This window comes from Hirundo rustica, chromosome 2 (assembly GCF_015227805.2).
Source record: "Hirundo rustica isolate bHirRus1 chromosome 2, bHirRus1.pri.v3, whole genome shotgun sequence".
Classification (NCBI taxonomy): domain Eukaryota; kingdom Metazoa; phylum Chordata; class Aves; order Passeriformes; family Hirundinidae; genus Hirundo; species Hirundo rustica.
In genome coordinates, this window is record NC_053451.1 from 38,600,819 (window position 1) to 38,627,214 (window position 26,396).

Below are 26,396 nucleotides of genomic sequence, written 5' to 3' on the forward strand. Positions count from 1 at the left end.
GATCAAATTCAACTCAGCTGGTGGCTGAGGTAATGGTAGGATTTAATGGAAAAATTGAATAAAAAACTTGACTACTCACTGGCCTGGGACTGTGATAGAGACTTGTGGTGTTAGTGCATCCCACTTCTCAGCAAAGAGTACCAGGAAGCTTTTGAGATGCGCCCAGCGGTGCAGGGCTTGGTGGCTTCACATCTTAAAATATCTGGCTGGAAGCAGACTGACTGACCAGGATTTAGAGCTACAGGTTTTATTTGAGAGCTGAAGAGAACCTATCATACTGTGAGACCCAAGAAGTGCAAAACTCCCAAAAGATCTTTAAGCAGTAACCATATAAGCCTGATAGTGGAAATAAGTATTCAGATAGGAAGAGAAATCCCAGGCACAGGGCTCTCTAAACTGACAGACAGAACAATATCTAGTAGTTGGAAGCTGAAACTAGACAAATTCAAAGTGGAAATAATGCTTTACAGTTTTAACTATAACTAAGAGTGACATTGTCAGTTCTCCATTACTGGTGAAGAATGTCTCAATTTATTGTATTCCTTAAGGACCTTTAAATCAGGACCTGTGGATCTAGTAACTATTTGAAAGTCTGTGCGTTCCAGCAGATGGGCCAAAATTGTCAAAACAGGCCTTTTTGACCTTTTAGACCCCTAAAATCTCTGTCCCTGGGACCAACAGAGGGAGAATGTTTTATGGGAGTAAAAGGAACGTGATCTTTACTACCTAAGTGGCCAGGTCATTGGTGATGGGAAGGCTGTTGATGAACCTCTGCCCTAGCAGATTTGGTAGAGGTTCAGGCTCTGGCACAGATCTTGGGCAGCTCTGTTCCCTTTCAGAGCCTCATTTTCCACCTGCGTCCTCCCCACGGCTGGCCAGGGAAGCAGGGGATGCAAAGGGTCTTGTGGGGAGCAGAGAAAACCTTTCCCAAATACCTGCAATTAACTTAAGTGCCATTCATTGTCTTGGAAAGATGAAGGGAGAATTGATCTCTATGGTTTTTGAATGTTTTTTATTGACAATAAAATGACAGACTCCCTATTAGGCTAACCAGTGGTTAGTTAGAGTCTGGAAGATTTAGAGTACTGTGAGTGCTGAAGGCATTGCTGGTTTGTACCTGACCATTGGCCCATTCTGACTCCCTGTTTAGGAACATTTTAAAAACTCCATTTCCTCAGATGGATGCACTCAGCAGCAAGAAGAGGATCACATTAAGTTTAACCGCTCCTTTGTTAGTCAGACTAAAGCCTGCTCACCATCGGGGTGTATTTGGAGCAGGCCCTTTGGGGTAGCTGCAGGAGCCAGCATATCTTTAGTCTGTACATAATTCACTTGACACTCTTTGGCTGAAAGGCAACCCGAGGTTTTCTATTTGCATTTCATTACAAAGGGCTGAATAAAGGAATGTTTTAGGTGGCACTGCCTGCTTTTACACTCAGGGCATCATGCAGAGGAATGGGGAGAAGTACTGGTGAATGTCAGTGTGGTACTGGCAGGTAACATTGACTTGCTGAGTAGAGACCAGTGAAGGCAGAAGCAACTACAGTGATTTCCAGGTAGGTGGTTCAAGAACCTGCATTCTGAACTATGCCTGCTGTTTTGTAGTAAATATGTTTGCAGCCTTAGGGCTCTAAGATCTTGGCAGTAGTCAGGTTTCAGTCTAGTCATACAACAGAAATGTGCCTCTGCTGGATCCTGGATTGTGGACTGGTAGAGCTGAGGAGAGGTTAGATGTTCCCCTCTAGGGAGCTCCTAACCTGCCTAGGGCATACCACATGGAGGTGGTAAATTCCTGCCTGGGGCAATGTGGGTGTTACAGACATGGTAATCTCCTGCCTTGGGCATGGTAGATCTCAGAGGTGACCTAGGTGAAAGTGATGCTGTGGTATTCGCCATAGTAAATCAGAATCCTCAGCCTGACAAACCCATGCTGATCTGGGTACCTTTTAACTTTTTTTTTTTCATTCCAGGGGCAGTTCAAATGAATTTTAGCCCAGCTGCCATGTTTTAAATTGTTCAAAGCAGTGTCAGGCAGCTTGGGTGAAGTGCAGTTAATCTGAGGCCGCCTGCATGTGCCCAGGCTCCAGCATTCACTTTCCCTTTTGTCCTGTTTCATGGCTGAATCAGAGCACCTTTTCAACAGTCTCCAATGTTTCTGGATCTTAATTAAACACATGCAGAAGATAAGCTGCAGTGTTAAACTTTCATTTTAAACCAGGGATTTTTACTATAATTTGGAATATATTGAGGAAAACAGAAATTCAGTCAAATCAAAATTACATTGTTAACAGAGCTCTAGCTCATGCACTGCTTTGTAAATCTGCCCAGATTTCTTCTACCACCAGCATGTAATTAACAGTATTTTAAATCAAGCCTTGAGAAATAAGCAGTAGCTACTAAGTTGAATTAACATAAGATAGTGTTCTATGTAAATCTGCATTATCCTGAGTGCCTGCTAGTAGAAGGATTTAATTCAAAATGTGTAGGTGGTATTATCACCACATGTCATTTAGCAGACTGCTGTTGGAATCATGTGTCTGTTCCATGCTTTGCATAGAAAACTCAATAATTGGAGAGGGCTCAGAAAGCAGCTATACAATTTATTTGGGGCCCAGAAGCTGTTCTTTGCTGGGAAGAATTAAAGTGAAAAGTTTTGTGAGCTTTGGTGAGTGCACATGAACATGAATCATAAGATTAGAAGGGACAAGAATGGGTCATCTGGTCCAACCTCCCTGCTCAAGCAGGGTCATCCTGGAGCACATAGCACAGGATCGTGTCCAGATGGTTCTTGATTATCTGCAGCGAGGGAGACTCCACAACCTGTCTGGTCAATCTGTTCCAGTGCTCTGTCACCCACATAGTAAACAACTCTGAGGTCTTTCCCTGCAGAGCTGCTTGCCAGCAGTCAGCCCCCACCCTGTACTGGAGTATGGGGTTATTTATCCCCAGGTGCAGGGCTCTGCATTTGCCCCTGTTGAATTTCAGATGGTTCATCTCTGCCTATCTCTCCAGCCTGTCGAGGTCCTTCTGGAGGGCTGCACAACCCTCTGGGGTATCTGCAACTCCTCCCAGCTTTGTGTCTGCAGGGAACTTGCTGAGGAGGTACCTCCGCTCAAGTCATTATTTAATAGGTTTAACAATGCTGGGCCCAATATTGAACTTTGGGGGACAGCACTAGTGACAAGCCTGCAACCAGACCCTGTGCCACCCTCTGGGATCTGCTGTTCAGCCAATTCTCAATCCTCCTCACTGTCCACTCATCCACGGTTCCCGAGTTTACCCATGAGGATGTTGGGAGAGACAGTATCGAAAGTCTTGATGCTGTCGATTCAACCTGCTGAAGTTGAAGCAGACAATATCCACTGCTCTCCCTTCATCCATCCAGGGATGGATGAAGAAGCGATTGCTGTCAGACAGATTAAACACTTAATATGTTTAACATAAGAGGAAATAATGAGGTGCATTGTTTGGAGGCTGAAGCTGAGCAAATCAGGCTGAAAATAAAGAGTTAAGAGTAATTAACATTGAAACAATCTACTTAGAGTGATAGTGGATTCTCCATCTCTTACAGTCTTTCATTCAAATCTCATATCTATAGAATTGTTCAAACTGGAGTTACATTTCTAGCACAGATATTTTTCCAAGACCCGCTCATCTTTACTCAGATTTATTTGCTTGGATATCCCCTTTTAGCCTTAGCTCTTCTTTATCTTTGTTTTCCTAATCCCCAGGACAAGGGCAGTGTTCAGGCAAGTTTGCTGATCTAGTGGAGAAGTGAATTGTTAAATTAAATGCTTCTTGCTCTAGTAGATCACAGTTTGGAAACAGAACAAGAAGTAATTTGCTTAAATTGCATAAGAGAAAGCCAGATTAGGCATTAGGGTAAAAGTTTTCTGGCAGTAAAGGAAAATAAGCTGTGAAGTACTTTGCAGGGATAGGCAGTGTAATTCCTACCCCTGAGTGATTTTATAAACAGATTATACAGATGTCTGCCAGGTTTTATGTACAGTTGATCCTACCATGCAGCAGGAGGGTGGATTGGTACCTCTCCAGCTGCCATCCAGTTTTGGGTTTTTTTGGAGTCTGTGTGTCTGTGAGGTGTTGGAGCTTAAATGACACATGTCACCTCTCCTTTATGGATCTATGCTTCACTGGCAACCCAAATTAATTTGAATTACGTTTCGTACTTTGTGTTTTAAATATGTTAGTGATATTTTTTGTTTGTTTGTTTATGAATCTACATGCAGAATAGAAAAGTCAGAATTGGCTCGAGAACCTCCCTATAAACTTATGAATGTGAGAACTGTCTCTTTGCATATCTCCTGCAAAATTGTTTTCGAAGGGGGCGGGCATGTGAGCATCACCTCACCCACAAGGGCAGAGGTGTGTGAGTGTGAGCCCTGGGGCCTGGAGGTCTGCTCCAAAGCCAGGTTGTGGCTGCTGTGATACAGATAGACCCTGCAGTATTTGGCAGGACATGGGAGAGCAGATGAGGTCTGCTGCCAAAGAGAGACCCTGGGGGAGCTTCCTAACCCTTTATATCCATGCTGGTGTGGCTGGAGGTGACTTAAACACCTTCCTACTGCCAAAATAGCACATTCACTAAAGAAGTCTCTGCGGTGTGGGTGTTGCCAAGTCGTGAGCTCCTGAGGAATGCAGTCTTCATGCTGCTGCCAGAGACTAGTGGGGATTATAATCTCCTTAATTTTCAGGGAAAGCCCAGGGAGCTGTTAGCATTAGCCTAGATTACAGCAGGGCTAAGGAGGTTGCTTTGCCAGTTGTTGGTGCCAGGTGTTAGGGAGGTTTGTTTGGACCAAGCTATGCTTTTGCTGTGAGCAGGCCTGTATTTCACTTCACCTGTAACATGGATGGATTTAGGGTGACAGAAGAGGAATTCATATCCCTTTTGGGGTATGCTGCTTGAGCAATCTCTGGCTGTAAAATCCTGCATTGCAAAATTCCTGTGTCAAGTTAAACCTTTCAGTAATTGCATTATAGACGTAAAGAGAGCCTGGCTTTAGCTGCCTGGACATCCCATCTACAGATCAGCATGGACAAGCCTGTGAGCAGAATGGAGTAGGTGGAGCGCTTCTGGCTGCTGGCACTCCACTTGTTCCAGCTGTGTTGAGCAAATATGCAGGAGTGAAGAAAGAACCCCTCTGTTTGGGTGCAGGCAGTGTGCTGAGTGTCAGCAGTCGATAAAACCCACTGGGATTCCTCTTAACTGGGTCCATCCTGTGTCTTTGCCCAAAGATATCCACCAACATGACAGCTCTGGCTTAGAAATGGCCTGGGGGGTTCATGGTTAGCAGATCCCCCGTGGGTGGAAGATCTGGGGCAGCACTCCTTCCGAAAAGGGTAGCTCTGCCCCAGCAATGCCTGCCGTGCGCATTCCCTGCCCATCAGAGACACCATCCTTTCACTAGAGAAACTCTTGGAAGCAAATGACCAAAGCCATGCTCAAGCCCAGCGCGTGCCTGCGAGTACAGAGAGTCCCAGGGGCCCGGGGTGGGGTAGGGTGCCCTCCAGACTGCTGACCCCCTGTTCCCCACAGCTGCGCAGGAAGCAGGCCTATGTGGAGAAGGTGGAAAAGCTGCAGCAGGCGCTGACACAGCTGCAGGCGGCCTGCGAGAAGAGGGAGCAGATGGAGCGGCGGCTGCGCACACGCCTGGAGCGAGAGCTGGACTCGCTGAGGATGCAGCAGGTGAGGACAGGGTGATACGGGCAGGACCCCAGCACGGGGCCTTTGGTGTTGATTTTAACAGAGATGGTCACTTGCAGCCCTGCCAGGTGACACCCTGCCTTTGGATTCGGGTTGTTGGGCTTTCCTCCGAAACCATTCATTTTGGTAGGGTCGTGGATCATTGGAAGCGTTCAAGGGCCTGTTGGATGGGGCTTTGGGCCTGTGAAGTTTTCCCTGCCCATGACAGGAGGGCTGGATTTAGATGACCTTTGAAGGTCCCTTCCAATCCAAACCACTCTATGATTCTTATTCCCAATCATCAGCAGAATTTGGGGTTGTTTTGCTATGGGGCTCTGGATATGGTTGAGCTCTGCTTGCTGCTGGGCTGAGATGTCCTGGCTCCCCTGCCGAAGGGCAGGCAGGGCAAGATGTCCTTCCAGGTTTCTCTCTCTAGCAATGACAGATTGGGCAAAAACCAGCTCCATGCAGGAGTAGAGGAAAGGTGCAGTACATGTGAGATTCACCCCAAAAATTTTAGCCAATGTTTCATTGAAAAGGCCAAGTAGGATGATGTGGGATCTGGTAGGAGCAAGAGCTAGGCCCGTATTTGTTCTGTGCAAAGCTTGGAGTATGTGGTTCACAGCAGCTTTGACCCATGGCAGGTCTGGAGCTAAGTGATGTCATCTTCAGACAAGTTATTTATATATAAGTTCAGTCCAGAATGGGCTAGGAGTATAGATTTGAATTTCAGTGTGTGTCCCCTTGTTTTTCAGCAGCCCTGTGTCCTTAGAGGGGTATTGTTATGCTTGTATTTTATGCACAGTTACTCTTTTGTTATAACACCTTCATACCTAAGTCACAAAGTCCAGTCATCTTGAAAAGGGAAAAAAATAAATGAGGAGGTTGCAGGGAGAATTTCCAGGCTGCAGCCTGCACCAGGTGCCAAATACACGGGCATTGGCTCTGGAGGAGAGTGAGTAGATGTGCTAAATGTATCAAACTACGGCTTGGGGAAAAACCAGCAACATAAGCAAAGCATGATGCTCTTTGAACTCCTGAAGGGCTCAGTCGTATCTGTCATCGCACGCATCTGCTACTATAACCTTTCCTTATTTGTAAGCCATTAGTGGACACCAAAGCAGCTGTTACACAGAGCTAGTGCTGCCAGAAAGCAGAGGGGCTGATCCTGCTGGCAGGATGCCATTGGGAAATAGCTCTACGGTCAGGAGCAGTGTCAGTGCTTTGCAGAATCATGAGGCGACCAGACCTGAGAGCATCCCCTTCCTTCTGGCAGTCCAGGGCAGGGCAGGTCCCCCAGCACCCTTCCCAAGGCAGCACTCTGCTGCTGCTCCCTGCAGACCCTTCTCATTCATCTACCTCTGCTCTTCCTTGCTGCCATAGAAGTGTTTCAAGTCTTTCTTGCCCAGTCCACCATAGGCTTGGTGTTCAAGTCTTCGCTGTTCTCCTTAGCCAGGTCTCTTCCCAACTTAACAAAGGAATTACATGGAATATGACATGCTAATGCCATTTGAGAAAAGAACATCTGAGGAAAATGCAATTAAAATTCAACTGAAGGTAAACCTAGAACTAAGAAAGGCTGGGATACAGAGACAAATTGATATATTAAGTAAGAGTGATGGACTGTTGCTGAAATCCTTGTTTTGGGAGTTCAGGCTATGTGTGTTCATTTTAGCAGAAAATTCCTCTGTAACTTACAGATTGTTTAATTTTAATTTTTTTTTTTTTTTTTTTTTTGGTACTGTAATTAGCATTTGGCTTTTGGATTGACATAGTTTTCAAATTCCTACACCCATTCTATCTACTAAGTTTCAAGAGGAAAGATACTCTTAAGTCCTTGTCTCACCTATCAGCTTTGAGATAAAACTGTGGGGTATTTTTATTATTGTTATTTATACTGTTTGTTTATGAGCCACAATGCGGCAGAGAATTACGTGGCATCAAAATACCCCAGCTTTTTGCTTTTGAGCTGTCTCCTCTGAGTAATCAAAGTTACAGCTACTGAAACATTTTCTCATTGCAGAAAAAAAAGGAGATTTTCTTTTCTCATTTTTACCAGAGTCAGCAGAAGAGACCCAGCACACAAGGAGAAATGAGCCAGAATCTCTTCTGTCCTTGGCTCGCTGGCAGCTGAGTCCAAGTGGCGAATTTTCCTTATCACTGATGCACGAATTGGGACCAATAAACAAACTCCTTCAGTCAGCACTGCAGGCTCAGTGTGCAGGGCTGGCAGATGTTTTGACTCAGAAGATGACAAGCACCCGTCATGTCCCAAGATACCATTGGTAGATCAGGACCATAGTTCCAAAATACTACCTTCCTGACAGAGGTTTGACTATATTTTTTGCAAGAGCGAAGTTGCAGCCGTTGTTCCCAAGGGCTGCTCCATACTGCATTTCCAGAAAGCATCTTCTAAACATGTTGTTACTGCACCAGAGGCAAAGGCTGCAGCCCTTCCCTGGTATCTCTAGTTTCAGTGATACAGCTTTGCCAGTGGAACTTCAAGGTGCAGCACGAATGAGAAGCCAGTGCTCCTGAGACATGGTTTCCTCTTTAGTACAATACTGTTCACCATGAAGTATAACAAATCTCTTCCATTTTTTATTTTAAAATTAATTTATTTCTACTGAGTTCTCCCAGAGCTTCGTGCCCCTCCCCTCAGTATGCACTCATCCTTCTGCTGAGCCAAGACTGGATCTCCCTCCACCTCTGCTCTCTATCAGCAGTGAGAGGAGCTCAGGGTAGCTCACCATGCTGCTAAGGTGACTTAATTAAATGCTGTAACTGGGTGAAATAAATCCTGCCTGGACAAGCAGGATTTTCTTGCAGCATAGATGGAAAGAGTTATGCACCTATTGCTGCTTGTCGGCATCCCATGGGAGCCACCCCACAGGTGCCTGATGATCTTCTGCCCCTCTAGTTAGAAAGTTAGATGTTACACCACAGAAAGCGTCCCCTGAGGGCACAAGAGAGCTAATGTACCACAAGGGACTAGCTTAAATGCATGGCTGGGATATTTTCCCAGCTGCTGCTTTAAACAGGGTACATATAACTAGGTCACAAGGTGCTTTTTTTTCAGCTTTAATATATAAACCCTCTGGTAATAACTGCCTGTCTGTACTAAGCACTGCCCAGCCATGGGCATGAAGTCCCAACAAGAAGAATATCTTTTAAAGCTTCAATGCTTCTTTGCCTACCAACTTTTTTTCCTGCTTTTTCCCTTGGCTTGGGATATCCCAGGAAATCTCTGCACATCAGGGTAGCAGCCAATTCCTTGCTTCTGTCAGCATGGTCTTGGGAAGCATGTGCTAGGGTTGCACATATGGTCAACTCACCTGTTCTCCTGCAAGCTAAGGGGTTTGGCCTGGGATTTCCACCTGCCCCCATCAAAAGACATGGGATGCCTTTGTATGTGCCATAAAACTGGGTGGGACATGAATATCTGTCACTGTTTCCCCTGGCAGAGGCAGGGCAGCTACCAGTCAAGCAGCCTTCCGGAGCACAATGCCCCAGCCCTCATGGAGCTGGTGCGGGAGAAGGAGGAGAGGATCCTGGCCTTGGAAGCTGACATGACCAAGTGGGAGCAGAAGTATCTGGAGGAAAGTACGATCCGGCACTTTGCCATGAACGCTGCAGCCACAGCTGCAACAGAGAGGTAAGATGGCCTTGCTGCAAGAGGGCAGCTCTGTTCACCAGGGAAAACATGGCAAAATAGTACAGAACGGGTGTTTTCTTCAGGCTGGATGTTGCGTGCCTTTCCCTGCTGAGTCACACTGCCAGGTTAATGCACTTCTTCAGGGTGTCATGTCAGTGAAATAGAATAGTTGGTTGAGACAGGTTTTATCCTTCTGACTGGGTCCAAAAGTTTATCAGGTCTAGGAATCAGATTGAAGCAATGGCCTCTGGCAGTCTCAAGGTGCCAAATTACACAGCACAGTAAGGCAGCTCCTCCCAGTACCCCGGTGGAGTGATCAGGGACTTGATATATGGCTGCATCCATCCTGTGGCCTGCAACAAGGTTGTTTGACCTCGTTTTTAAAACCTCTGAGAAGGGAAATTTTGTTGCCCAAATACCCTTTTTCACCACTTTATTAATCTTCAAATCACAATGTTTTTCCTGATCGCTAAGCTAAACTTCTTCACTGCAAATTACCTCCGTTGATTCTTGTCCTTCCCAAGCATACAGGATGAACAACAGACCACTTGTTGATGTTCAAACAGCCTTGTAATTATTGGAAGACAGATATTCCCCATTGTATTTTCCCTCATCTGAACTAGCTTCCTCCCATCAGCCATTCTTGACCTGCCGTAGTGTAAACCCTTTCCCATTCACATGGCATATGTCTGGACTACCTGTCTCCGTGTCAAAGCGTGGTGGCCAACAGCACAAAAGGCAGTGACACTTCCCAGAGGTCAGGAGGATGGGATAGTTAACTTCTCACCCCAGTTTCTTAGGAGCCAAATGCCCAGAAAACATCCTAAAATGAATTTTGCCTTTGAAATGCGTTTAGGTGTGTGACTCAGGATGAACTTTCCTTTCGCACTCCAGTCTAGGCAGCAATTCCTGTGCTGTTTTTCAACTTCCAAAGTGTAGAGCTTTGTTACTCATTCATGATGTAGTCTTGTTGTCTTGGGATCTGGTGACTGAGTCCCTCTGATGTCTGCCCCTATCCTGCGTGGCTGTTAGCTCTGTGTAGATCACCCATGATTCCAGCACGCTCTCTGTTCCTTTAACCCAGTTAAATGAATGGCATTAATGATCCAGCCCAAGCCCAGAGCAGCCTGCAGCAGGATGCCCGATGCCGGGTAGCCATCCGCTTGAGAGGCAACCATTGCTGGCTTGCTCTTTGAACATGGGTTTGAGGTTTTCTTTGCAAGTTTCAACCTCACTTAGGAAAGCCAGCCTCACAGTCTCAGGAGCCTGACTCTCTGTGGTGAACCTCTTTCCCAGGGATGCCTCGGCCCCGAGCCACTCACACAATGGCAGCTACGGTGAGACAGCACTGGAGGTGCGGGGATGGCAGGAGGAGGAGGAGATCGTGCAAGCCAACCGCCGCTGCCAGGACATGGAGTACACGTAAGGGACGCCGTGCCATTCCTGCTTGTTGTGGTCTTGGGCTGGGTTCAGATAAACCAGAACAGATACGCAGAACCGGTGAACAGAACCCTTCTGTTCCTTCTTACATGCCTGGATAGGATCGGCTTGGCTTCACTTTGATTTAGTTTTGCTCTTCAGCATTCAAACAGGGATTAAAGAGGAGTTGTCATTAAATAACTTCCTTCCTACCTTTCTGTTAAGCCTTCTGTGACAAACCCAACATTTTCACAAAGTGGAGGTTGTTCCACTATTAAAAGTAGTCTGGCATGCAAGGACACAAATTTGCAGACACTTTTATAAAAAACATGTATTTGTTGCTTGCGGAAAATACCAGTGATTGTTTTTACTGGGTTTGGACTTTGTTTTTCATGCACAGATGCAAGCAAATCCTGCTTCCAGGGAAGTAGTAGAGTTTTGCCACTGCCTTCATAAATATAGATTAGCATCTAGTGTTTACATTACTAATTAAACATGTGATGATGAAAACTAATGCTTTCACTATTTACAAAATGCACCTGCATTGTATTATATATTGTACAGCACAGTTGGGCTAGTTATTTGACTGCCAAAGTGTGCAGATTTTTGAAAAATGTAGTTTTGTATTGTTCAGTATGATTTGGTGTTAATCATTCCTGGAGAAGAGTTCAGATAATCCCAATTTTTTTAGTGATTTGAGAGTCTTCAGGGTCTGTATGAGAGAAGTAGTGAGCCTTGCTCAGCTCTGAACACCATATGCTGATTGTTTTTGCAGCAGTGAGGGAGAAGGACCACCTCTCAGAGAAACTGAAAGCAACCTTCCTACTCACTTCAGTAGATCTTTACTTCAGCTGACAACAGACCTGAATCCTGGTATTAACTCAGTCTGTCAAAGCACAGTTTCCAGGTTTGGCCCCTGTGTATTACAGGGGTGAAAATTGCCCACGTGTTTGTATTGTAAAGATAGCAATGTGCAGCCTGGTCAGGATACTACCCACTGCTGGGTTAGTAAAACCATAGCGTAGATGGGTTCAGCTAACCTTGCAGAAAAGTTTTGGTTTAATAGCTAGAAATGCTGTCTGTTTTGAAGGGCATGGTTATCCTTGGAGGAACTGCTGGGAGCTGTCTAGTCCGAGTATCCAAAACCAGAGGAGACAGAGCAGCAGGCCATCTGCCTGGGGGCTGTCTCTGCTGCCTCCAGGCATGGAGACCTGCCCATATGAATGTTTTTTCCATTCCTGTAAGCAGATCATTCATATTTTGGCAGAATAAAGAATCTCCATGCCAAAATAATTGAGAAGGATGCCATGATCAAGGTCCTTCAGCAGCGGTCGCGAAAGGACCCTGGGAAAGCTGACAGCGCCAGCCTGCGACCGGCTCGGTCCGTGCCCTCCATTGCCGCTGCTACAGGCGCGCATTCGCGCCAGACCTCGCTCACCAGCAACCAGATAGCTGAGGAGAGGAAGGAGGAAAAGCTCTGGAAGGGAAGCATAGGTGAGTTCAGCTTTTGCTTAAGCTTTGGTTCACCCATCACTTCATCCTAATCCTTCTGCTTGAGCTCAGCAAAAGTGCCTTGGCGCACATTGCCCTGACAGCTCATTTCCAGAGCGCTTTCCACGGGCAGAATGTGTGTCCTTGTGCTTGAGTCAAAAACCAATCATTCTTTAGCCTTGCTTTGTATCTTAATTACATTTTTAATCATAATAAATAATTCTGCACTGATTTTAGAAAGCCATAGTTGAGGGAAGTCTTCCCAGATACAGGCACATAATGTTTGCAACTTTATGGGAGTAAATAACACATTTGAGCTAGAAATAAAGCCTGAATAAAGTTAATGAAGAGGGTGAGCATCCCTTTGGATAGGACCACATTGTGTGATGTCGTGGATGAATGGGAAAATCAGTGCAGGACTGAGCGTTGTTTGGGGCCACGTAGGATGGGGTGTGGAGGTGTGCAAGGCTGTGTTGGGAGTAAGTGCCACTGGGATGGGTGCAGAAGGGGAGGCAGGGAGAGGAAGCTGCTTTCAAAAAGCTGTTTTGTAGGAAAGTACCACATGGATGCCGGAAAAAGCAGCATCAAGGGAAAAAGCTAAGCCGAACTAAATGACTGGAGCCATACCCAGCATCTTGTAGCTCCGGGGTGGGACGGGGAACAGCACATACATTTGAGCCAGGATGTCACTGACCTCTGTGTGTTTTCAGGGCTGCTCTTGGGAAAGGAGCACCATGACCACCCAGCAGGCCCCTCACTGCCTCCGCCTCTGCCCTCCTTGTCTTGCATGCCCATCCCAGCGCCGGCAGCCTCCCACGCAAAGACGGGCAGCAAAGACAGCAGCACGCAGACGGACAAAGCCGCCGAGCTCTTCTGGCCCGCCACCGCCTCCTTCCCCGGCCGGGGACGCCTGGGCACCACCCCAGCACACAGCCCGGCCCCACGGCCCCTGGGGACGCGAGTGGCCAGCGAGAAACTGGGTGAGCTCTGCCAGATCCCCCCCAGGGCAAAGTGTCAGCACCCCCGGGGCTATCAGCAATCCCCAGAGACACTCAGTACTAATGGGGACGAGGTGTGGGTGTGTGATGCTGCCACAGTTTGTAAAGCACGGTGGAGGTCTCTTCAGGGAAACAAAAACTGTAGAGAGAGAACTTTCTAAGGCTGCCCAGAGTGGCTTTGTGCTCAGCAGCTTCTGTAAAGCTCTGTTTGTCTGTGGCAGGCAGAATTTGCAATTATTCATGCTGCCAGGTATAAAATTGTTGATTTTCACGCCTTGAAAACACTCCACACCTGCTCAGTTACTCAGACTCTTCTCTTTTTTATCAACTGAAACCATGGTTAGTTAAAGCATGATTTTCTCCCTAAATTTTGAAGGAAAGCTGGGGGAAATAGTAAGGAGAAAGTGGAGTTTTTTTTTTTTAGGGGGGAGATGGAAAAGTACAATTTTTGTTAATTTTTGAAAGGTGGAAATTGCTGGTTTGCAGCCCTAGAAAAGGAGACATTTATCTTATGCACGTTATTTTGAAAAAGCCTGTTTCTTACACAGGCTTTCTTTCTCCTCTCAAAAGCAAGTTTTCCCTCTAAAAAGATGCTATGTATCATTAAAAGGACTGACTGTCAAGAGCTAGACAATCTTTAGCATCTCTTCCAACCCATACCATTCTATGATTTTAGCTAATGTGACTCTTTGGTCTGTATCTCTTAAACATCATCTTTGTGCCTGTCCTCGAGGTCTGTGCGCACCAACACGCCTGCTGTCATTGTGCAGGGAATTCTGCATCACATGTTCTTAGTGTCCTGAACAAATTTGGCTTTCAATATGTAGGATGTACAGGTAATATATGCCCCACCTTCAAGGAATGGGTTGGTATTTGCTTTGTACAAATTGCTGTTGAATTTGGACTGAAGATCACCTTTCCCTTCTTTCCATTGCAGAGAACTCCAGCCATGGGAAGCTGCCTGACAGCAAAGGCAGAGTGAGCAGCCTGCTCCACAAGCCTGAGTTTCCAGATACAGACATGATGGAAGTCCTCATCTGAGCAGAGGACAGCGTCTCTAGAGTTTTGTGTGTGTACAGCCAGGCCCAAGATGGTCCTCAGTGTGCCAACCTTGAAAACTAACCCTGAGAGTATGAAAAAAGACAAAGTTTATTCCCAAATGGAAGCTAGAGTCTGATATGTTGAGACTTTTAAGCAGGCAAGAACTCAAGAGCAGTGAAGAGGAGTGATGAAATGAACGGCTGAGATTTTCGGAACAGAAAGGGTCGTTGAAAATGGAAAGTGGTGTGAGAAGGGGAGTGTTGAGGAAAAAGGAAACTGTGTTTTCTGGCAGAAAGAGAAAGTAGTGAAGTTACAGACTGGTTGCACACTGCTGTTTTCCTGCCTCTACAACCAGGACAGGGAGTGAAATCCTGTCTCTTTGGAGGCCAGAGAGAGTTTCTGAGTGATCCAGGAAAAACTTGCATCTTTCTCAATATCAATGCATTTCTCAAAGGTTTCAGTCTCAAAAATTTCACTTCTTAATTTTTGTGAATAATTGGTCTGTAGATGTACATGGCAGGTTCTCGTAAGTATTTGTTTGAAGTGGCATTGGTGTGGCTTTCCTGGGCAGGCAGGTCAGGTGCCTCTTTCCTGGCTGGACAAGTGTTTCTCTTGGAGCTGAATTCACAGTACAAATATTCATGTCTTGCAACTTCAGAGCTTGCTGAGACTTCTTTTTTTCAATAGGAGCAGTTGTTGGCTGGAATTCTCCTGGTGGATGAATGTAGAAGGGGGAGGGGGGACCCTGCTGAAGCAAGCCCTGTTGTAACCATAGGAAAGTTGGGGGAGGATCCCAGCTCCCTAAAGGACTGTGCATTATAGAGTTCCTTGAGGGGGGAGCTGCATGGGTTTGTTTTTAGAGGAGTTAAGCTGGGTTCACATGTGAGATCAGAAGATACCTCTTTCTGGGCACTGGTTCATAATATTGGAAAAATCAGTGTGTTTGTGGTAAGAACAAGGCTTTTCTTTACTTTCAATTCTTATAGCCAAGTCCTGCCTTCCTTGAGCATACAAACCTGCTGTTCAAGCTGATGTGGGACTGAACATTAAGGAGTGCAGGAGCAGGCTGGGAAGGGTTTAACTGCAAATCAGTATGTGAGCATCACGTGTTTTCTGTGCTGAGCTGTGGTTTCTTTTCACCTTATTTTACCCAGGGTGGAACATTTCTTATTTTCAGCTTTGTCCCTGAATTCAGTAAGAGGCAGCCAACTCATCCGCTGTGTTACTCGTGGCTTCGTGCACTGCACATGCCGATGGGGGAATTTTCCTCTGTGAGGCATTTCTGTATTGGCTCTGCGGTTCCTGAGCCTTGTGGTGCACCATAATGACTTTAAGGAAAGCTTGACTTTGGGAAAAAGAGCGATGGGATCTCATGTGAAGCTGCCAGAGTGAAAAAGTAATGGGTGCTAAAAGCAATTGTGCACTCAGGTCTGGCTCGAGGTCACCTCTTCCCATAGGTGACAAATCAGAGCCCTTGACTGCTGAGAACACCAGGCATTTTAAACTCTGCTTTCGCCAAAAACTGAAATCCTTGTGAACTCAAAGCTTTCACAGGCCAGAGCCTTGTGCTCAATACTGCTTGGCTGATACCTTTTTTGTTTCAAAGAACAAACTTGCTGTGTTGAAGCTATGCACTTATTTTTGTGTGTACCTAGAATTAGACATATGTTGTTGTCACCCTCTTTCTGAGTTTCGCCCTTGTTAAACAAAGTAGTGGTAGGTTGTGCAGGAAGCAAACTGTGTGTCAAGTATTAGCAGCTTTGCATTGTGAAACCAAAGGTGTAAAACCCTTGGAAGATGTTATGCAGCTTAATATATGCCTTGTAAGATATGTTTTGTTTTCTCCAAAGTTAATTTAAGTGTTTTAATTGTTTGCATAAAAGCCGGGACCGTGTGTGGCATCACCATTGACCCACTTTCGTGGCCCTTCCTCAAGGGTCTGTGGTAGGAATGGGGCAGGAGAAAGACAAGTCAAGGGAATACAAGTGAAGTGTTGGTGAATTTTTAATTGCATCACTTTTCATACAAGAAATAAGGATACCCAGGTACTTGGAAGTCCCTAAGCATTTTGTTACCAGCTGTAATATTTCCTTTGCTGAAACTATTTAGTAAGTTGTGTGCAGGCAGACAGTGAGGCGTCCAGGAGAAACAGTGCTGGATCGGCATGGATCAGCTCTCAGTTATATTTGGTAGTGGTTCAGCTCGATTTCTCCAAGTCAGCTAGAGTAGAGCACTCCTCCTTGGGGAGAGCACAGTCTCTCCAGGTTCTGATATTCAAAGCTGGCTTTACACTTGGTGCTGCCCCAGATTCACGGTCACATATTAGAGACAGTGTGTAGGCAACAGCTCAAATAAGCCAAGAGGTTCATTCTCACCAATTGTGTTGAACTCAAGAGATGTTAGTTTTCCTGCAGGGAAAGGCTGGAGAACTGGTGTGTCTGCCTCCAGCCCAAGCACTAGCAGGACTTGCATGGAGTACTACTGCCATATGTCAGCCCCGCTGAGCAGAGCTGTGCAGCTCCATTTGTGCTGGCTTTCCCAGCTCTTTGAACTGTCTTGTTTTGTTGGGAAACTGTGCTGTAGCCATTCCAGCTGATGTCGGTGGTAACTAGTTGTAAAATACTGTCATTTTTTATTGTTGTTGGTTGTATAGAGAAGTTTGTGTACAGTGTTGTACAGCTGGAGGGTTATTTGTACATAGGGGGGAAAATGAAGGACGTTATGTGTCACCCCCAGCAAATGTTGATATTGTTGGTCAGCCAAAGATTTCTTATTCTTTGCTGTTTAAATTTGTGCCTTACTATTGTAGATAATAAATGTATAAACATGTTTATTTTCTCACTTTTCCAGTGTGAATACATTCAGTCCTCCAGAAGAAAGGACTTTAAAAAAATTCTTTAAGCTTTGCAAAAAATATGCTAAGACTAAGAGGGGATACTCAGGGACTTTTAAGGTTGCATCTTCTCCATTTTTCACAGGTGTTAATGAAAGGCCCCACAGCAGGTGACACGTGGGCATGAAATCCTAGGCAGAGGATCAAACTGGGAGCTTGCCCAAGCAAGAAGAGCATGATTTTAGAGATGATTTTAGTGAGATCATCTTCACTGGAAGGAAATGAGAGGGAAAACCTAATGAGATACTTTGGTGAAGATATGAATATTTTTTAGCCCTATGTTCCTGCTAAGCATAGAACTCACACTGATTTTTTTTGTATTTTTTTTTTCCTGGAGGTCTGAGGCTTCTTTATTTGACAGATGTTAGATCAGTGTGAGTGAGGTACCTAAATATCTTTTGTATCTAGATGTTCTTGTATTATATACTGTACTCAGTATATAATTCTAGAACATCTAATATATATAATATAATTCTGGAGTAAAGACCGGATCCCATTTAATGCTTTAGTGCTGGCAAGGGGAATGCTCCAGCCTGGTGGAAATACTGTTCCTATGTTTGTTTATGCAACTGAAATAAATGGGGGGAAGGGAGCAGAAGTTAGCCAAGTGTCTGGCTTTGAGTTAGGGAGGTTGCTCAGCAGGCTCTCACATGCTCTTGAAAGTGTCTGTTAAAAAATTCCTGAATCGGGTCCCAGGGAGCTGTAGGCATGAAAGGCATGAATGCCACTAAGGGCCTCTCTCTTCTGTGAGTTCTTCCCTGCCTGTCCCAACCTTTTCTCCCCAGATCCTTGCACATGTTATAAAAATCAACCTGTCCTGAGCAGGAGTGTGTCAGCAAAGATCCAGGGGGTTGCAGAACCTTGAGGAGAAGTTTGCTTGACCCAGGCACCGTGTGTTCCCCATGCAAGCACAGGTCAGCCTGACCCATCTGATCGCTCCATCTTCAAGATATGGCAGCTGGCAGCTGGCAGCTCTTGTGCCAAGAGCAGAAGTTTGGTGATTGTTGAGACTGTGGCTTTTCGACTTCCTTCAAGTCAAGATTTGACAGCAAAATTTGGCATGTATCTTGTTTTTCAAGGCCATGACAGAAAACAAACATAACAGATACCAAACCAATATGAGGATGGGAAAAGCCTCATGGTAGTTGTGTTCAGGTATAACATGTTAGGAGGGGGCTTATTCCATTTTTCAGTTGTGTCTTCACCACAGATGCTCCAGCCAAAAAAAGAAAGAATGTCACTGTAACACTGTCTGCAGGTTAAATATATTTTGCATATTAATGTCAGGAATAAACATGCAAAGAAGTAAACTTTGAGAGTCAGTTTGTTTAAACATTAAAATCCATTATTCCAATAGTAAGTAACAGACCTGCATCATGTAAAGAAAGAGCTCAGAAGAGCTAAAAATATTAGCAAGATTGCCATTTAGAAGCATTCAAAAATCTAGTCCTATCCAAATTTTTGGGATTCACTTGGATTCTGTGCAGCTGTGGCATCTCTTCTGCACGGGTTTGTTACCACATTCTGGGCTTTCTCCTCCCAAAGTTTGAGAGGGGCAAACATACAAACAGCAGTGAGGTGCACTCTTGTGGAAAAGCTGCGATTTCTGACATCTTTAAATTCCTTCTGGGTCTGGACTTAAAGTACACTGCAGTGAAAGGTGAGAGTTCAGATCTCAGTCCCTGGCAGGTAGGTTGCTTGTTGTCAGGATCCCCAGTCTGGGTCTGGATGCAGTCCAACAAACCAGGCTGCTCTGAGCACCCCGCTGTGTTCCTCAACCACTCTGAGTCAGGAAAGTCGGCCTGAAGGTAGTAACCCCCCTCTCTGCAAACCAAAGCAAGTGAGGAAAACAGGGCACAATGTCCTCAGTGCAGTCCCACCTGAGAGGGGGTAAAAACACAAGCAGCTGTCATCGTGCCGCTGTGATTAATGTTCATCCAGACGTTAAGCTGTGGCTTCGAAGCCTTGTAAAACCAAACGCGAGTGCCCAGCATTCCTGAGCTATAAAAGGCCCAGGAATTCATTGACTCGAAGTATGAAGACCACAAGCTATTTTCTTTCATACCGACCACTTCAGCTTTAGATGAACAAAATATCAGTGTGCATATTTTCCAGAGTAACCCTGCATGGCCCTGCTGCAGTTCAGAACTCAGTCCTGTGCCAGTGCCATCCAGTGTGACACAAAGCAGGGCAGCAATTGCAAGATGAGATCCAGGTCTGTGTTGGCCCCACATCATGTGAGAGGCTGCTGAAGACCTGCAGTAAAGTGTTGAAAGGGAGCTTTTTTCCCTGGTACCACATGATGAGGGAGCAATGGAGCTTTTGGCAAGCTAAAAGTTGAGGAGGGCAGTGCCACCGCCTCTCTGGAGGTCATACTCACACCTGACCATTGTGGTGCTTCTCCAGCTGCTTGGTGGATTCTGGCTCCTTGTTCATGGCTCCCCTGGTGCCTGTGTGCCCTAGGAGCACCCTCGATCCCCTGCAGAAGCAGGGTGGACAGCCACTGACCCTTCAGGCATGTGTCACTTCCTCCAGGACAGCTGGGCTCAGAATGAGAACAGGGGACTGTGATGGCAGCTGACATCCCTCTGTCAGTCCCTGGTTTGTGCCTTGATCAGCCCAGGTAGGAAGATCTTGCTGGGACAAAGCTCCAGCAGCGAGAAAGGTCCTGTAAGGTGTGAGGAGATGGAGGTCCTCTTGCTTGGCCAGTTACTTGGAACATTTTTAAGGTGACGTTTCTGGTAGGCTTGCTGTTAAAACAGCAATGCAGCTTGGTGTGCAAATAAAATAAAATAAAATAAAATAAAATAAAATAAAATAAAATAATTTAAAAAATCTGCTTGGTGTAAGTTCCATCTGAATTCGTAGAAGGAACTTAAAGACTACATGTAGTTCCAACACCCCTACCCTGGGCATTGACACCTTCCATAAGACCAAATTGCTCAAAGCCCTCTCCAACCTGGCCTTGAAGATTTCCAGGAATAGGGCATCCACGACTTGTCTGGGCAGTCTGTGCCAGTAACTCACCACCCTCACAGAGTTTCTTCCTTATGTCCAATCTAAACTTTTCCTCTTTAAAGCTGTTATCCCTTGCCAAATAACTACATGCCCTTGGAAAAACTCCTTCTCTGGCTTTCTTGTAGCATCCTTGGTGTAGCTCTGGCTTTCATCCTCTCAGTGCGCATCCTACCCTGCTTCTCTGCTGCATCCTTTCACCCTGCTGCCTCCAACATCTTTTTCCAGCTCAACCATGCCAGAAAGAGGCAGTGAAAGCCCAGTAGGTCAGGTTCTCGTGTGCCACAAGTTTTACTGTTCAGTTTTAAGACTGAACAGCTGAAGAGGAAGGGGCTACTCTCATCTGGGTGCTTATGCAGTGCCTGTCACAGTGGGGCCATGTGTGGTGGCCCCAAATCATACTCTCAAGCTGTAGATAAGGATATCTGTTGATGATGATGATGATTATCTGTGTGCCAGCTCTGTGCACCTCTGCTTTTAAAATGAAACCATTGTACACATTCCTCAAGCCTAAATCTGGTGCACAGGTCAGAGCCCTTTCACTTAAGCTGTTAAATAATGCCTTATCCCCACCACAGGGCTTTTTTTAGATGGCTGAGCCTTTCTTTTCAGATGCCATGAGTGCCTTATCGTGTTACCCAGATGGCTGTGTGTGCTGGCTCTTCTGCCCGCAGGGCTCTGAAGCCTCACCCGACCCCGAACAGGACTTCACCAGCCTACATCATCCCTGTCCCCATCCACCACTAACAGGTCCCCTGTGCCGTCCTCCAGCAGCCATGGGCCAACTCTTGGGCAAAGCCGGCTGGCACAAGGTGTCTGCCCTTGTGCAGAAACAGCGTGGGAACCGCTCCCTCTGCCGGCTCATCCTGCCTGCTCCTACCTGGCCCTTAAACTGGGAAGGCTCTGGGATGGGGGTTTTGTTCTGAAGGATGAGTCCAGCATGTAATGGTGATGCTAATGCCAGTGGTATTATAGTTACAGTAGTTATAGTAGCAGCAGTAGTAGATGAAGAGAGAGAGCAAGCAGAATAAGATCAAGACAGACTAAGAAGAACCTGATCTAGTTGAGGATGGCCGCAGTCATTGCATGGGGGTTGGACTAGATGGTCTTCAAAAGTCCATTGCAATCCAAACCGTCCTATAAGGCTATAAATAAAAAAATAAGTATAGGAATCAGAACAAGAAACTAAGAAGGATAGGAATAAGCATAATAAAAAATTTGGTTCATTACAGGGAACAAGAAAACTTAGAAGAGAAGAAGGAGAAAAAGAAATCTGGTCACCTCTAGTGTCAGAAGAAAGTCTGAGTATGAAGAATTTGATTCTAGACTGAGCTAGACATTCATGCTAAGGGAAATTTTTCTGTTATTCCCCCAGTGACTCCTGGCTGTGGCCAGGCCTGTTCAAATGTAGGCTTTTCCAGGTAAGAAAGCCTGATCTAGGCACAGGGCTTTGAGCTTGCAGTGAGAAAATGGGATTGTGTGCCGCGGGAACTGGGTCTGCATTTGAAAACTAGTTTATTACATAGCCCTTGGATGTGAAAATCCTCTGTGCATCATCATCATCCATTGAACTGTTCAGACCCCAAACAGCTACCCCAGACCAGGTTCATTTCCATTTTCGAGAGGAATTTCATACACCCCTTTAGAGCAAATATTTCCCAGCACTCGACAGCCTTCACCCCGCACATGTCAGCTTGCTCCTTGGATCTTTCACCGGCGGCAAGATTTGTGAAAAATGTACTTGAAGTTCTAAATAGAGAGACTTTTGTGAACGCGGGAGCTGTCCCTCAGCCCGCTGGAGACAAATGCCATTTCGAGGCCCCCTTCAGGAGCAGCTCCAGAGTTGCACTGCGCTAGGCATTTGTTGGTGGGGCATGCCCTGGGGCCCCGGAGGCCCCGGCAGTCCTGTGTTATCATCATATGCAAAAATGTTATCATCACACGCATCTTGTGCTGGATGCAGAAATCATGACCCACGGCTAGTCCCTCCTGATCCCAGCAGAGCTGGCACAGAAGGGTGCTGCAGCCCGGGACTGCTTGGGCACTGGCCAGCAGCTGGGAATCCCTTTGGCAATCTCCTCCCCACACCACCAGCTCCATGTGTCCCTGGCGGGGGCCCGTCGGGAAAGTACTGTGGAGCCTGCACCCGTCACTGAAGCAATGTATGTGGGCTGCTTTGCTGGATGCATCAAAGTTTTCCCTTAGCAGAGCACCACAGAAAGAGGGAGAATTGTCATGGTCACTCATTACTGTGCATTGTTTGTGGGATGTTAGAAGGCAGAAATGTTGTGGCCCTGCCATGACCCTCGTGGCCTGTGTTTTCTAGGCCCTGTATCACTGGAGCTCTAGGCTCTTTTCCTCTCTTAATCCTGACAGGAAGTCTAATGCCATTTTGTTGCTGGGCCTGAGGTCCCCATCACCATGGGTGGTCCAGATGAGAAAGATGTAGAAGCAGCAATGTTGAGGTCTGCAGGGATTACCTTGGCAGGACTTTTCCAGCCCCAATTTTCTTGGAGCTATAGGCTCTTTTACTCTCTCAACCTGACCCTAAGCCTAAGACTAACCCTAACCCCAAGGGCAGCCTGGCACTGTGGCAGAGGTCCTCATTGCCATAGGTGTACAGGTTAACAAGTGCTGAACGGGCAATGTAGTGCCCTGTCCTGATGCCCTCACACTGCCTTTGAGAGCGCCAGTGTTCTTGGGGCTGCAGGCTCTGCAGCAATCTGAACCCTAACCCAAACCCTAATGGCAGCTTATTGCTGCTGCTGAGATCCAAAAAGCGTGGAGCAAGCAAAAATCCTTCATTTCATGGAAGTAAACAAAATCACGAGATTTCAATTAAAATGGTTTCATGATTTTTGCTTCATTTTGATGCACTTCCTTTCTTTCAATTCCATTTCATTGTTTTTACTTAATTCCTTCATGAAATTTCTTCATTTCTTGAAATGATTCAGTTGAAATCTTGAGATTTCATTTCATGGAATAAATTAAATGAGGAATCAAGAAATGATGTGAAATGAATAGATAGCAAAGGTAATAAAATGCCACAAAAGGAAATTGAAAAAATATATTCTGGCCTACTGAATGCTGGATGAAAAAACCCCCAAAGGATCAAGCCCTGGACTCACTCTCCCATTTCCAGAAGCTGGTTTTGCTGAAGACCCAGTGCTTGTCCCACTGCATCCTTCACGTTCCCACTCCACTGTCCCCATGCCTCCTCTGTTTCTGCTGCACTGCCCAAGAAAACCTGTGGAGAGTTTTAGCTTCCTGACAAATCTCTTTTCTTAGGAAGAGCAGCTTCTGGGTTAGTTCATAATGATGCCATTCAGCATCAAACCACCCCTCCTGTGCCCCGCTTGCCACCTCAGATTTGGAGCTTATATTCTCAAACACTCAGTTATTTGCTGTCCCTGCAGCTGGCAGGGGCAGCTCATGCTACCAGACTCCATGCACTTGGCAGGAAAATACACAGCTGACTCTTAGGATGTCCAGGATATTAAAAAAACCCCACCTCATTGGTTTATTGTTATTTTCACTCTAGAAATTGTATTTAACTAAAACAAAGAAATTCCAGGTATTTAGAAACGTCTTGGTCTCACTCTGCCATTTCCAACAGCAAGGACCAAGACTAACTCCACCGCAGCCAGCAGAATAACACTGGGATAAAGCCAAAGCCACACCAGTGGCAGGATTAACAACTCAGAGCACTGGGGGTTTTTTGAGCATTCTAGGACAGAAATCAGAGCTTTAAAATCTTCCAGCTCCCTTTCAGATGGCTCTTGACAGACCTCAGACAGACACTGAGTGCAGCATTTTCCCGCAGACACTGAGTGCTTTGGAAAGCCTGTTGACAGGCCCCTGGACTGGTTGTCAAAAGAGCAACCCTCTGTGCTGGGAGTCTGAAACTCATTCTTAGGAGCAGCTGAAACAAGGGCTGCTGAGCCGTGGAGAGCAGACAAACGAGTCCACCTGGTCCCACTTAGTGAGTTATCACTTCCTTGGCTAAAGCACATTGCAGGAGTGGGAAGAGCTCCTTTCTGTCCCTGTTACTCTGCTCCTCTTTCCTGCTTATCCATCACACTCCTTCCGATTTATTCCCGATAGAACTCAAGATCTATTCCTTTCACTTAATTTCACCATTTTAGTATTTTTTTTTCTCTAACTTTCTGCATCTGCTGGTTCTGCATTGTGTTTCCCTCCAGCTGAGTGCAGTCCAAACACCCTCCAGGTCTTCTGTGAAATCCCTCCTCACATTCCCTTGTACCAAGGCACTTTGTGGCATCTCTCCATTTTCTTGCAACACACTCACTCCAGTCCTGATTTGATACTCTTGGCAAGGAGTAATTATTGGAGGGGAAAAAAAAAAAAAGATGAAATTAAATAACAAACCAACCACTCCAAACCAACAACTGCTGAAGAGGAGCCGGCAAGGCTACAGCAGTAAGGAACGGAAAAGCTTTACCCATGCATGCTCTCATTTGCCATCAGCAATTGCTAATGGCTTTCAATTAAAAGGAAGAGTAAAATGACAAATGTTTCTGATACATATCTCTGCTAATTGATGAAAAATACTGACTTTGAAAATGTGGAAATTTAATGAAATCTTCCTGCCAAAGGCATACTCACCCTGGATCCAGACATGCTCTCACACTCTGCAGCTACAGCTAAGAGCCATCTCCTCAGCAGCCAAAGGCACGTCCCAAACTCCATCCTCCTGCAGGATTCTGACCTGGAAAGTGTGAACTTACCCAAGTGACCAATGCTGAGCGCTTCTCCCGCTAGCCCCTGCCTTGAGAAACATCAACTCAGGTCTTCTGCACCTCTCTTGTGACCACCTTATGCTCTAAGGTGTGTCCTTGTCTTGCTCCAAGTGGTTCAGCACCACAAGGGTAAAGGTACACCCACTTCCCTCAGGAACAGAGCTGGGCAGAGCTGAATGACAGCATCCTGTTCTCTCCTCAGATCCAGGGTTGGGACTGGAAGAGTTTACATGCCTGGGCCTCTCTTATAAATCCACAAAAGCTGAAGAAGAGCCAAAACAGGAACCCTGCTTTCCTCCCACCACAGAGCAGGGCTAAAAGCATTGCTTCATCCCTTTGCTTCATGCCCAACTCCATGAATATAACAAGTTCTGCAACACAAGTCCATCAAGAGGAATAAAATCCAGGCCACCATCTTGGCTGCAAGTAGACTCCCGAGCCCTGATTACCGTCCCCTGCTCTAACGCCCGCATAACACCATCTGGCTTTTATTCTTTATTGGAACAAATAGTAGAAAGGGATATTATATAAAGAAGGACTTTTATTTGCTCTTTATATTTTTTAAAGTTATTTGGCTCCAGAATTGTCTAAAATTATTCCTTCTCTCACTTAAAAAGAGGATGCATTGAAAGAAAGAATATAAATTTTTAAAAGCTGGTGTTTGAAAAGCAAGAATAAATTAAAATCTGAGGTGGGCATAAAACAGCTAGAGATTTCAACATCTATGAATAATTTCTATAGCCCTCAGAAAACATGATTTATTGTTGTTACCATCAGCTTATCTGTGCTTCAAGTGAAATGAATCAGCCCTCGAAGTTTCAAACTGCAAAGAAGTTCCAATAAAGTCTTACTTTCTAAAATAAATCATAATGCTGCACTACTCCAAACAAGACATGCAGTGAGAAATGTGATTAATCCATCTATTGATAGGAGGAGTAATTGGGGAAGTTGGTTTAACACAGTCCTTTCAGAGGTGCAAGTGGCAGTTCTCATCACCAGAAGAAGGAAACCCAACAGGACCCCAACTTCTTCCACTCTGTGTTTGGTGGGGACAACCTCAGTTGCTACCTGGTTTCACCACCAGTCCCAAGCACCCATGTGCCACCAACTTCAACTGGGCAACCCCAAAAGAAAGAGACCAACCACAAGGGACCCCATCTGAAAGTAAGCAGGCTAACTGGCAGATGCATCCTTCACCCTCATCCAACTCAAATTCACAGCTTGTTCTCCCAGTGCAGGAAAAATAAGCATTTTTCACTGGAGGAAGCCCAACTGCTTGAAATCCCATCCACTAGAAACAACTCAGAAAAAACAGAAATAGCTCAATTTCTGAACAGGAGTATTTTTGAGACAAGAGCTGGTTGGAGTGGCAGATTTGTAAGTAACACAGATACCAAGGGGAGAAGAGCTCAATACTCAGCAT

At 45.7% G+C, this 26,396-nt stretch overlaps 1 protein-coding gene across 2 annotated transcripts in view; it reads left to right on the plus strand.

The window, feature by feature from the left end:
• The window catches only part of AMOTL1 (angiomotin like 1), a 54,488-nt gene extending 37,338 nt beyond the window's left edge, over positions 1 to 17,150 (plus strand). For both annotated transcript variants that reach the window (XM_040055469.2, XM_040055470.2), the window contains exons 8-13: positions 5,555 to 5,704; positions 9,166 to 9,356; positions 10,653 to 10,778; positions 12,043 to 12,269; positions 12,977 to 13,246; positions 14,202 to 17,150. In XM_040055469.2, the coding sequence (XP_039911403.1) occupies positions 5,555 to 5,704; positions 9,166 to 9,356; positions 10,653 to 10,778; positions 12,043 to 12,269; positions 12,977 to 13,246; positions 14,202 to 14,305 (1,068 nt within the window). In that variant the 3' untranslated portion in view covers positions 14,306 to 17,150. The remainder of the gene's footprint in view (positions 1 to 5,554; positions 5,705 to 9,165; positions 9,357 to 10,652; positions 10,779 to 12,042; positions 12,270 to 12,976; positions 13,247 to 14,201) is intronic.
• The last annotated feature ends 9,246 nt before the right edge of the window (positions 17,151 to 26,396 follow it).